Genomic DNA, 14,156 nt, shown 5'->3' with positions numbered 1-14,156 from the left:
AATAATCCATTTTATTAAATATAATCATGATCGGATTACATTTGAAAAGTTTCCCGTGGATTTTCCAACATTTGATTTTGTAACATCTGGAAAATACACGTGGTTACACATGAAGGACCACGTGATCATTAAATTGACCAGCAGACAGTCATCATACATCGTTAATTTCGTTGGCATTTATTTACTTTGCAAAATGTCAATAGTTTAAATGACAAACTAAAGTAGAAAATATTCTTCGATTATATAAAATTAACAACACCTATTCAACTAGTGAAATATTCATCCGATAATACTAAAATTAAATTGTAGAAAGCAAAACTATGAATAAATTATAAACAAAAAACAGTGGAAAATGTCAATATGCAAAACAAATTATTGATTAAAATAAATTATGTTCAATACTTACAATTATAATTTATAACTATGCAATATTTTTATATTCAAAACTTTTTCTATTCAAAACTAACTATTTTTCTATTTTTGTTCAATGCGTTCACATATATATGTTATATTTTTCTATTTATGTTCAATACTTACAAATATATATGCAATGTTTTTCTATATACATATTAAACAAAATTAGATATTTAAGTTCAAAACTTTGACGTGGCATAGTGGAACAGATATTTTTAAATGTATGACCTTGTGTACCTAACCTTAGATAGACTAGCTACACCACACGTAAGCCATTTCTATTTAAATCCCATAAGGTTTATAGTTCGTTGCCTGTAAACCATAATCCTGGGTGACCTCATAGTATGACCCTATTCAGACGCCTAACAGTTTTGATTTCAAAGATAGAATGATGTAACGACATTTGGGAATTTTTAAAGTTAAATATATAAAGGACAATATCAGTTGTCAAAATCAGTTCCCAAAGATATTTGGTGAGTACTTTTACAATTATAATAAGGTACTATGTTCGTAAAGTGCAAAGGGCGACAGGTAACCTATTGCAAGTTCTTCAATGATTAGAAGTGAAAACATCATCAACCTTAACTATCATCATCATAATAATAATGGTAACATATTATATTTTGTGTGCTATATAACATTCATTTATTCCAATGACTTGTCTGTTCACTACATTGTAATCATCTGATCCTCAAAATATTATATGTTTAAAGTTCAAAGAAGAGGGAATTTTAAATAGTAGAACACAAAAGATTAAAGTTTAAATCATTCTTTGGTGTAAATATTATTAATATACTTTTGTGATACTTTTTTCAGGAATATCTGACTTCGACGATAAACAAAGCATACTCTTGTTTCACTCATTGACGTTAGTTTGTGGAGAACAAAAATGTGACAGCCACTATTTGTTCAAACATTCTAGAATTAAACTATTTTCTTAACCTGATTTCATATTTTAAATAATTATATGACAATAAAAAGGTAATTGATTTAGAAAAATCATATGGTGGTACTCTTTCTTTTTTACTATGGTCATTTGAAAGTTCACAATTCCGATAAATTTGTTTCACAGAGTTAAGTTTGATTATGATTTTTCAACGAGTCTGAAACGGCAGAAGAATACTTTCTTAAGTCAGTCTAGGGTATCGATGTCTTTAAAAACCAATTGCAATATATTTGTATGAGGAAAGGGGTGAGGAAGGAGGAAGATCTAAACCATCTTGTTGAACTTAATTAATTTTGGCACTTTCTGTTTGAACGAAAGATGGAATGCGCGTCAGCGTTCAGGCTAGGTGTTATTTTCTGTAACATTAAATGCTTTTAAGTTTTGTTTATGTTGTTCTATCCATCTATTTTAATTCTTCCAAAGTCATAGACATGTGTGAAATAAGATTACACTTTGATGTACATGTTAAACGACCAACTCAGTGGTTGTCACTATTGTTGCTGTGTTACACTTTTCCACCGCTATTTTTAACACGAAGAAATACCTGTTCCAAATCCGTTATATGACTATTGTTCTAAAATCGTTTGCTGTTATTGAGCCATTTGTTTTAGGAATTTCTGAATTGAATTTACCTTGGAGTCCGATTATTTTATTATTTTACTTTTTGTCAAAGTATGCCATTGACTTACAATCATGGATTCGGTAAAATTGTGTAATAATCTTCATCACTATAAAAACAAAAACAACCTTGACAACAAAGACAACCAAAATGGCATGTAGACAGTCAATTCACAAAGCACATAAGCAAATATGAAAGACTCTAACACAAACAATGATAAACAACACAATGGTCTCACCAAAAGGGTTTTGCCAAAAATGGACTAAACAGTAAATGTTAAAAATATACAAAGACAAATAAAAAGAATACAACAAAGCGTTCTTCAGATGATAAACAACGTCAATACATATATTCTATACGTTAAGACCATCATCTATTATATGTTAAGGGCATACGATACAGTTACAGGGGAGGTAATGACGTTGCTTACTTTTAAAATAAACGTAAATTGTTATTTTCGCGACGTCAAACTATGACTTATCGGGAAAAAAGATTCAGCTTTCGACTGTTTTTTAATCATACAAACTGATCTTACTTGGAAACGAGTTCATTTACCCCTCATGTTCATTAAAACGTAAATAGTGCATTTAATTTGGTAAACATGCAGCAAAAATTATGTTTTTTTTTACTACATTCGTGAACATTTGATAAAAATGAGTTATTTGAAAAACAAACTGCACAAATTTAAAAGACATTTATATAAAACAGAATTTACAAATAATGAAACAAATAATAGCTTGTATTTATCTTTTAAAACTAAATAAATTATGTATTTCTGTCGAAAGGAAAAATACGTCAACAAAACCGAATTTGAGCAAATATATAAAATTTGGACCTCATTTCATTCAAAAAGTAGCACATGCAGGTATATTTTTATTACATATTTGATTTTATCGGACAAAAAATAGCCTCTATGCAAATTGTCAGCAAAGTTTTAATATGGGATCAAAACTGTATCATATGCCCTTAAGTTGAGAAGCAGTATTAATCAATAAGTTCTTATAGTATATTTCGATAAACTTCTTTTAAGAAAAAGGACGAGACGTGAAACTACACAATGCATTAGTCGTATTGCCAGAGACACTCAAGTGTTTACTTTTGTATGCCACTGATGCTACACATCAAAGTCATACAAACAAAACCAAGGAGTAAACAAAGACTCTAAAAAAAACAAAGGACATTTACATCAACATTTAAAAATAAGAAATAAGAAATAAGAAACAACACGAACTCCACTAAAATTCGGTAGTGAAATGTCTACACATGTTGCCGATAGAAATAACAATCAACTCATCTAACTAATTATTTGTCTTACTGTTGACTTTAGGAAATGCCATTCCCTCAATAAAAATCATAATTAGAATATCTATTCCATCGTTAGTGCACTAGACAATCGAAAAGAACAAAAATTCAAACTAAAGTTAGTCTCTGAACACAACAAAAAAAAAGGTACTGATTTATATCGTGCAATAAAACCGTATCATGATACGTCACTAAAATCAATGATGTGTATAAATCGACTATAAGTCTCCAGAAAAAACCTTTAATATCTTTTGTCGAATCAGATATAATTACACACACACACATATATATATATATATATATAAAAAATGATATTAATTAAATAAAATAATAAAATAAGTAAAAAGTTAACAATTCCAATCTATCGATTTCATCCTTCTATTGGGACTCTTCAGGATAACTCATGTTGTGTCGCTATAGGCGACGTCGTTAAGGAGGTATATAAAATTATAAATATATTTGTATAGTGGTATATATACACTCTTGATTTATGTATGGTTAACCCATACACCCATTTAAATTATAACTTAATATAATAATAGACATATTTTAGCGCTGATGCAATATAAATATATAGAATATGTACCCTAGTACGTGGTTCTATAAATACATGCTATTGAATATAGAATATTTGTACCATCATAGTCAATACAAGCAACATTTAGTTATATTATTTTTGCATATCATATAATATTGATTTTTTTTTGTTCGATTCTTGCGTAAAATGAACGAGCTTTTTTTTGTGTTTACTAATAACATTAACGGTATCAAATTTATTTTCTGCACCAGATGCGCATTTCGACAATACATGTCTCTTCAGTGATGCTCGTGGCCAACGTATGTAAAATCAAAAGCATATAGTTAGTATATAAAAGATGAAGAGCCATAATCCAAAAGTTCCCAAAAAGTATAGCCAAATCCGTGAAAAGAATCAAAGCTTTGCGTGAGGGAGATATATTCCTTAATTAATATCAATTTGTCAAATTTTGTAACAGCAAATCTAATAACAGTTCACCAGCAGAGGCATCGACCCAGTGGTAGTAATAACATTCTAATCTGCATGAATGAATAAGTCCGTGTCTTACCTTAAACTTAATGAGCAATATTTTTATGAAAATAACAGTAACGGAAAGTTTCAACTAAATCTATCCAGTTTCATTCTATTAGTATGTAACCTAAAATGAAACTCATATATTATAGCCTAAAAAAGTGTGCCGGACAAATTTGCCTTCCAGAACGCGCAAATCTGACTTTGCTGTTTTACAAGATAACGAAACCATTTTTTAAAGCTCAGTGATAGATAATTCAAGAAATCCCATACACTTTTTTGTATGTTTCAACATGTCACTATCGTCAATGATACCACCACAGCTGATAAAAAAAAATGAGAAAGGAAATGGGGAATATGTCAAAGCGACAACAACCCGAACATAGAGCACACAAAAGTATATTTCCCTTTAGAATATTTGAAGTTCCAATGGGAAAATATAAAGGTCCATACCTGTCAACCTATGACAATAAAAATGCAGGTCATGACCTGCATTGAAGAATGAAATCTCAGGTTATAAGGCGTACACACGTTTTCGAGACGAATTTCAGTATTTAGGGGACATTTTTTCTTATAATTTAAATCAAGTATTTTCCTACACATGTGCAGTTTTAAACTGTATACGTAGATATAATAATTTCATCGGACTTGAATGCCATTGATAGATTTGTGTTACACTGCCTCAATTCCTTTTCTTATTCTTTTTATGATATATATATATATATACAATGTGAATTTGTTTTTTTTAACAAAATTGTTTATTTTTTAATCAACTTTTAACATTTTTTTTACAGTAAAACTAGTTCACTGTTTTTTTTTTTTTTATCTTTATAACTTTTCAACAATTATTTACAGAAAATCAACTTATTCACTGTTGTAATTTTTTTTTATCATTATTTAATTCACTGTTTTATTTGAGACTCAATCAACAAGGTCTTAGTATTAATCGATTAATATTTTTAGAAAAAAAGAGGACTAGACGTGAAACTCCTAGTCTTTTTACCATAGACGCACAAATGTATTTTTTGTATGCCACTGATGCTACAAATCAAACAACACATGTTGACGATAAAAATAATAATCAGGTCGCAAAACTTATTATTAATCTTACTGTATTCTTTAAGAAATGCCATTCCGTCAATAAAAATCATTAATAGAATAACTATTTCCGCGTTGATTCACTAAGCCCACCGAAGTGAACAAAGTTCCTTCCTTAGTTAATCTCTGAAAAAAGAATTTATCTCTATTTTGCAATTTAAGCGTGAAGTGACACGTCACATAAATCAATGATTTATATAAATCGAATATTAGTCTTGAGAAAACCTTTAAAATAATTTTTGTTGAGTTAGATATAGTTGCACATATCTATATATATATATATTTGTATAGTGGTGTATTTATAAACAGACTTGAATGGTTTATGGTTAACTCACAAACCCATTTAAATTATAATTTCAGATAGACATATTTTAGCGCTGATGCAATATATCTATAAAGAATATAAAACACTAGTACGTGGTTCTATAAATAAATGCTACTGAGTAAATAAGTTAAATACAATATGTATACCATCATGGTCAATACGAGCAACATTTAGCATGTTTGCATAATATACAACTTTAATTTTTCCTTTTTTCCATTCTTGCTTAAAATGAAGGAGTTTTTTTGTTGTTACAAATCTGCACGAATGATTAAGTCAGTGTTTTACCTTATACTTAATAAGCCCCTTTTTAAAGAAAATTATAGTAACGGAAAGTTTCAACTAAATCAACTCAGTTTCATTCGATTATTATGTAACCTCAATTTACTATAATACTCATATATTACAGATTAAGATTTCGTGCGTCCACCATATGTTTTCGACGTGCTGTTCTTGCCTTTTATCTTCATAACAAACGCTCACGCACACACACAGTCAAGACAAAGCTAATATCCCAATCCCTAATATTAAAGATATGCACCTAACAATACCCGAGACAGAGAGAAAAAAACAAAGACATTTCAGACCGCAAAACTATTTATTGATTTGGTGGTCTAGACATATATTATCTTTAAGATATAAAAAGGGTCCCTTTTTGTGGAGTATCTTTTAAAGAATTATTATGTAACATTCAAAAGCGTGGGGCTTCAAAATCATTAAATTGATAGTATTTATGAAATGACAAAAAAAACAAGGACATTTCAGACACACAAAACTATTGATAAATTTGGTGGTCCAGACATGCATTATCTTTGAAATATAAAATAGGGTCCTTTTTTGTGGTATTTTTTTAAAGAATTTTTATGTATAATTCAAAAGCGTGAGGCTTCATAATAATTAAATTGATAGTATTAATGAAATGACAAAAAAAAATGATTGAAACGGAGAATAAGGGATTAATGTTATGAGCGAAAATTCCAATTAAGGGCCAGTGGCGGATCCAGAACTTTTCCTACGGGGGGCGCCATGCTTCAATGATTCCCAAAATAATCAACCAAATTTTTCCCACGAAAAAAGGGGGGTTGCCGACCCCAGGTCCCCCTGCGTCCGCCTAAAGAAGCAGAAGGAAAATCAAAAATATCAATGGAGAGGGCCTATGTATAACACGTTGTTAGAGTTCCGGTGCCAACGGGAGAGCCAGTCGCTTTGATATAAACTCTACGTGTATTTTTAATATTCTGGAACAACAGTCAGCCATCAACGATTTATTAAAGTATCAGTACCTGAAAATTCATAGTCCTTAGTTATATTGGATTTGGATGGCGAGGTTAAATGAAAAGAAATAACAAAAAAAAAATAAAAAAAATTGGAGATTTTTAGTATATCGCAATTTGAAAGAAGTAAACGCAGATATCTACATGTTTATTGAATTACTAACGAATTTTGAAAAAAACCCAATAGGTAACGATTAATCTTTGATGAAAACTAATTCATGAAAATATAATGTAATATGAAGGTGTAAATTAAATGTAGAATTTAAATTACAATTCATACTCCAGCGTACAACATGTTTGATCATATATGTATCTATAATACTAAAATTACGAGGTCCAATTTGTCAGCCGTCATCACGTAAAAACGACGAATCACAGAATTCAACTTTATATATAACTAATATAGTACAAAGGTGTAGATTAAAAATTACACCACTCCAGGCCCTTTTGTTTTCCACGTAATTAATATTGCCAATAATTAAGAAGTTCCGGGTCGAGTCCGATACCGATACCAATAGTATATTCACCTGTTACCTATTACCTTATCTGTACGTTCCGCATCGGACAGGCGCACCACCAAACAGTGTATTCAGGATTAATATGCTATAAACACGTGTCATAATCACAAGGTTGACACTACTTAATTGTCAAATTGTTACCTTTTGTAGTATTTTAATCAGTAAGACTTTCTAAGATAACAATACGAATACTAAAAATCTGGACTAAAAATAAGGCGTATAGGTACAGTTTTCAATTTGTTAGAGGGCATGACGTAAAACAGCGAAACAAAGAATTCAACTTCATTTATAACTAATATAGGACAATGCTGTTGACTCCATTCCGGGACCTATTGTTTTCCAAATAAAAAATAATACCAATAATTGATAAGTTCCAGTTCGACGGGTTCAAACAGAAAGATTTGAAAGCAGAGAAATCTGTGTATCTTATAATCGGCATGACTTTATCAGATGACAATACTAATACTAAAATAAGGCTTGCGCATAGTTATATACTTTAATTCAGTCACAGACACGTGAGATCACGGGTGTGTTCTAGTATAAGTTAAATGTAGACTAATATATCAATGAACAAATATTTGGAAATCCATCCGTAAATATTTGATTTAAAATTATATTTAAAACGCTTATACTGATTGACATTTAAACATTTTCCATTGATCCGTGATCAGCTCTGCTTTATGTCTCCTTTGTACAGGTAAGGTAAACCGAAAGTAGATAGGGCATTATCCATAAAAAGGTACATAAGTGCCTTACATTTCAAACGAATGTAAACGGACAATATAGTAATGACGTCGAAATTTGAAGCAGTTTAAAAATATGTGAAATTTCTTTTTTTTGGGTGTAGCTACATGTAGCACAATAAATTAATACCAATGGTAGATAAATGTTTAATATAAACACAGTTGTGCTAATAATTCAACTATAATGACATTACATGTATGTTTCAGAAGAAACCGGTATTTTGATTGGATAACAAAGCTTGTGCGCCATACTAAAATTTACTTTCATATCCCAATGCATTTTATTATTCATGATAAGACGTGCTATTACAAAAAAAATGCAGAGTTTTTTTTAAAGAAATGAATAATAAAAATTTTCATTACCTTAGCATGAAATGTAATTATAAGTATTGGATGCTTCTTTTAAATTAGTAATTTCATTAAGTTGTAAAAGCGTTGACCGCGCTTCATACAAAATGTACTTCGGTCAACGCGTTTATACCCCAATGAATTTACAAAAAGAATCATTCAGTTCTTAAATATAGACTGTCATTAACTAGTTAGAGCATAGTAATTTTCTTTTTGATTTGCAGATAACAACGTCAACTATACGTAACAACTTTATATAAAAGGGAAGAAAAAGAGAAGAACAGAGATTCAATAAAGTATATACATTTTAGAATAAGCCAATAACACTTTGACCAGAGCATAATCTTCAGGTCTTCTACACAAGCATGAGTCTTAGGAAATTTATTAGGAAACGCCGTAAGAAAGATGTAGAGGATTGGTATACTGGTGATTCTGAAACTGAAGATCAGTCTTGTTTTGTCCGGAATGGAACCCTGAGAAGATCATACGGAACACATACGGAGTTTATACGTAATGGTACTACGAGAAGAAGTTTGGACAATTACCAAGGTATGCTCCATTTAAATACTTTACAAAGAGGAGAATTAAAGGATTTAAGACAACAAAACGAGTTCCAAACAAAAAGAGCAAATATGTTAGAAGCTTTTAAAGAAAACCAGCCAAATGTTTTAGGACGCGATAGAGAAGACGAACACCAGAAAGAGCGGAGAAAGTTAGAAATATTATACATGAGTCAGGAGAAAGAAAACAAGAAACTCGAAAAAGAATTGGAAAAGTATAAAAAACTATGTCATGCCTCGGAAAAAAATCTCAAGGAACAATGTGAGCGGTCCAATAATTTTGAGAAACAGGCAAGTATAATATATCCATAATAAAGGACACTAAAGAATAACAATAATATATATGATATTTTTATTAATATAAAAAAGAAGATGTGGTATGATTGCCAATGAGACAACTATCCACAAAAGACCAAAATGACACAAAAATTAACAATTATAGGTCACCGTACGGACTTCAACAATGAGCTATTTGGAATAATTGTCCTGTAAACATTTGTACAAATATCTTCATCATATACATCATTTGTTCAATTGTTCAATATAATGACTACAAATTATCTTCGAACATTCTAAGAGGGTTTTAAAGCCAAACCAATTTTTTTTATAATCAAAGCCAAAACAACAGTCCACAATTGCAATAAAGTACATAGAAAATGAAAATTGAGCTATTCGAACTGTACTGAATATCGATAAAACATAAGCTTACAGATGAACATTAAGCAGTCCCTTCTGCACTTGCGATACCCAGTGACATCTTCCTTTCAAAACTTGTCTATAAGTCATAATCGATGATAAGCCACCACCATGCAGAGTTTTGTTAAATGTATTTTGTTTAAGAAATTACATTCTCTTATGTTGTTAGATGGTTGTTGTACTTGGCCATCTTTCAAAGTTGGATACAACTACATTAGTAAAAGAAGACATAGAACAAGTGATTCAAGGTGTAACTTCTCAGTTAAACCAGCATTCCAAACTATTATCAACGATAAATGAGAGAACGTTGGAGACAAGCAACGATGTCAAAAGTTTGAAGATACTTGCTCAACTTGGACCTGAAATCATCAAGAAGAAAAAAATGAAATCACTGCCAGAAGATGTAAAGTCGGCTTTACAGAGACTTGCAAGTCTTATTGGTAATTATTACTGTGTGTCATTAATAACGATTTAACAAGTTAAAGCATTAATCTTGATTTAAAAAAGCCTTAAGTATTCAAAAGTACTAATATAATTAATGCCATGTTTGTGTATATCAAAATAAGTACGGAAATTAAAATATACATCTATGCAATGCTTAAACACTAATTTTATAACCGAGTTAAACAAAACCTTGTAAAAGTTATACCTCTGTAGTTCTTTTCTGGATTGATATTCCTTAAAAAAACGCTCAAAGCAGAATACTTGAAACCCAAGCGTATGAAAGGAGACACAATTGAAGACATTTATTTCCATTAGCTTTACAGAATGATACATATTTTCTTCTAATTACATAATTTTGATTCAGGACCTCGATGGCAAGAACTTATACCTGCTCTTGGTCTCTCCCCAAGTTGTAATGAGCTAGGAAATAGTTCTCGTACATCATCGGAGAAGTTTTGGAGAATAATTCAATACTGGTATAATTCCGACCAAGAGGTGTCGCTGACTAGCCTAATCACAGCCTGTAGGAAGATCGGAATCGACATAGTTCGAGGTAAGGTATTTAAAGATTGATATCGACACCTATACGTACCATTAATGCGCCATGTGTGTGTTTTGAGCATTACAAATCTGAATACTGCAATACAGAATGTTTTACTTAACGTTTCTTCAATAAAGATAGTTCGAAAAAGTTAAATGGTTATCTGCCCCTTAAAAGTTGCCTATAGTTGGTATTTTTATTGGCTCTGTAGGTTGCATTTCTGTTAATATTGACAATGCAATTTCCCATGGGAACTCCTTTTACAGCTTAAACTGTACCACTTTTACTAAGAAGTTTTGAATTTTTTTTTATCCTAGAATTGAAAGTTTATATGCACCACATTTTTTTCAAAGGGTAAAATATATATATATATAGGGCTGTGCGGCATATTTTCAACGTTTATATGCCCTGAACTTGTCAGAGTTTAAACCAACACTAATTTTCGTAACTACCCCTACATCAAATGAAAGGTTACCACAGATTTAAATGTAAACAATATGCACATGTTTATTTACTGGTAACATTTCCAAGTTATGTTTCTGTGAGATGGAACACAGAGAGCATAAATGGGAACCACTATGAAAACAAAATTAATTTTCTATGAATATTCAAGATTTCATCTCCCAAAAGAGGCGTGTATTGAGAAACAGCTGTATTTACAAAGTACAACATGTAGTAGCCGATGCGCATTTAACTCAAACAATTCGACATGATAAGCAACAACAGAACACTATTGTCCTAAACCAGATAGCGATAAAAAGTATTTCAACTAAACAATTGTATTATTTATCTTATTGTCCTGGGATATGATCATGAAAACAATGAACATTGTTTGTTTTAGTATTCCTTTTTTTACCAAGATACCAGTCAAAGTTTATCAAATTAACGTATTTGTTATTTTCGCCTGAATTAAACCGACTGAATTGACTAAATGATTAATTCAAGACGTTTTCAAGTATTCTTTCTTTTTGATTTTATATACCCAAAAAAGTGTCACTCTAACTTTACAAATAAAAATATTCTAAGTCGGATATAATTCAATTGAGAAGTGTGTACAGTAGATCCTAAATTCTAATGTATATTTACAGATAAGCCAATGCCGGAATACCACCAACGAATCCTTCAGAGACAAACACAAGGACTTATCAATGATATCATAGACGTACATCATGTAGTTCCATACCTACAGACAGATTTAGTTATGTCAATAAGCCTGATAGAATATATTTATTCAGGTGCTGACAGAAGTACTCGAATACTCAGAATGTTACATGCTCTAACTGTTCTTGGTGAGAACGCCCTTCCCGTCTTTGTGAAAGCCCTGAGAGAATCTAGCCATGATCATTTGGCAGAAAACTTTAAAGGTAATTGATATGTTAATAAATTATCACAGCTTTCAGTTTTTGAACAGTTTTCGATACCTCGTAACACTGTCTTACCATCAAATTTTAATTGTAAACATGAAATATAAATAAAAAAAATGTGTTATGAGTGATCATAAGACAACTCTACACGAGAGATTAATAGACACAGACATCAATAACCATAGGTCACCATAAAGCCTTCAACAATGAACAAAACACATACCGCATAGTTAGATATGAAAGGCCATGAAATGACAAATGTAAAACAGTGCAAACTAGAAAAATTGTGAGCCTAATGTTGTTAATTGTGAATGGAAAATATTTATAATTCACAGCCGAAAATAACAACCACAGACTTACATGGAACAATCACATACATAATGAAGCAAGGTTTAACTAGATTAAAGGCGCCTATTCAAGCCCACTAGACTTGGACAGTGGTGTAACAGTACATCATAAGACCAAAATATAAAAATCAGTTGAAAAAGGCTCAACTCATAAGATGGATGCAATTAGAAATCCACATAGTGGGCGTGACAGGATATTTATACATCCCCACATCAAAAAGACACTAAGTAATAATTTTACTATAACAACGTTGTTACAGTAAAATTATGAAATGCCAAATACAAAATTTTAATATCACATATACAACACTTCGTATAAATTGATACCTTTTTTATATTATTATTGTTGGACAGTTTAGTTTCCTAATCTGAAGTGCGAACCTGAAGGGGAAAATCTCTGATAAGAGATTCAATTTGTTTCTTGGGGAAATAAAAGTTGGCCTCTTTATCTAGTTATTTTGTTTTAAACTATTTCTTTTATTAACATGATTAAGCAAGTGTTCTATATTTTTTTTATAGTTTCGATATCTTAAAATGGTCCGGTTTTTTAAATACATTCAAACCATTCGACCAATAACACTCATTCCGATACAAAAAAAACCTCTTTATTTCATACTTATTACAGATTGCCTTGAGAATGGGACGGCAGATGAAAAAATGGCGTTACCATTAATAGATAAAGTCCAGTGTTTTGAAAAAGATTCACAGTGCATAACAGTCCCTATAGGCATAAAGGAATTTGCAACAATGAAAACCAAACTTGAGTTATGCTATGCAGAGATTTGTAAAAATGAACATATGAAGACAAATAACATTAAATTTGAAGAGAGATGAATTAATATCATCCAGTTGTTAAAACGTTATTTGATTTATTTTAAAATTGTAAATATAAAATTGTAAGTCATATTGCATTCAAGATATTTGTAATTTTGTATATATTTGTTAGAATTCTGTTAATTAAGTTTGTCATCAATTTCACCCAAGTTTTTCATTTTCATCTTCATTAAAAAATATCAAAATACCAGACTTATAATATTGTGTGCCAGAAACCAGACTCACCAGATGTGCTCGACTAAAAACAGTTAAACTGCAAAATAAAGTACCAACACTTAGCCCATTGAAAATTACAGAAATGAAGGAAGACTTTCATTTATGTTTAAATATACTTTGTAACTTTGTTGGTCTTTTGGAAAATGTTGTTTTTGCTGTTTTTATACCCTTCTACAACGAAATTTGTTTTACATGCACACGTATAAAAAATGCAGTTTTTATCCAACGCAAACATAGGCTTGAAAGAAGTTTCAATTTAGACTCGTATATCTATAACTCGTCTAAACATCAACCCAACAATGTTAGATCTGTAAATTTTTGGTTCTTCCCTCGCCGGGATTCGAACCCATGCTACTGTGATATCGTGACACCAAATCGCCTGCACTACAGCCGTCCCGCTATACCACACGACCACCTGGGCTCTACATATGTATATTTAAGTTGGAAGCACTGCAAATTTTGGTGTTTTATTTTTCAAACTTCTAACCGGATTAAGACAAAAAGTAGAACAAACAAAAAATT

General features: G+C 30.8%; 1 protein-coding gene across 2 annotated transcripts; it reads left to right on the top strand.

Annotated features, from left to right (window-relative positions):
* Nucleotides 1–723: 723 nt before the first annotated feature.
* Nucleotides 724–13,574, top strand: LOC134697087 (uncharacterized). 2 transcript variants are annotated; one of them, XM_063559118.1, is made up of 6 exons: nt 724–887; nt 8,857–9,483; nt 10,058–10,328; nt 10,697–10,885; nt 11,962–12,237; nt 13,210–13,574. In XM_063559118.1, the coding sequence occupies exons 2-6, from the start codon at nt 8,998–9,000 to the stop codon at nt 13,416–13,418; spliced, it is 1,431 nt and encodes a 476-aa protein (XP_063415188.1). In that variant the 5' UTR covers nt 724–887; nt 8,857–8,997; the 3' UTR covers nt 13,419–13,574. The 2 variants fall into 2 exon arrangements, with proteins under 2 accessions (XP_063415188.1, XP_063415190.1); XM_063559120.1 differs by lacking the exon at nt 724–887 and adding an exon at nt 8,192–8,238.
* The last annotated feature ends 582 nt before the right edge of the window (nt 13,575–14,156 follow it).

This window comes from Mytilus trossulus, chromosome 14 (genome assembly GCF_036588685.1).
Source record: "Mytilus trossulus isolate FHL-02 chromosome 14, PNRI_Mtr1.1.1.hap1, whole genome shotgun sequence".
NCBI lineage: Eukaryota > Metazoa > Mollusca > Bivalvia > Mytilida > Mytilidae > Mytilus > Mytilus trossulus.
Note: the sequence above shows the minus strand (reverse complement) of the source record. Positions and strands in the feature narration are given on the sequence as shown.

What these genes read in the sequence shown, in the direction of transcription:
- LOC134697087 (XM_063559118.1), top strand. Translation starts at nt 8,998, where the DNA reads ATGAGTCTTAGGAAATTTATTAGGAAACGCCGTAAGAAAGATGTAGAG. An exon ending in CCAATAATTTTGAGAAACAG is followed by an intron (nt 9,484 to 10,057) that starts GCAAGTATAATA and finishes TTATGTTGTTAG; the next exon opens with ATGGTTGTTGTACTTGGCCA. An exon ending in TTTGGCAGAAAACTTTAAAG is followed by an intron (nt 12,238 to 13,209) that starts GTAATTGATATG and finishes TACTTATTACAG; the next exon opens with ATTGCCTTGAGAATGGGACG.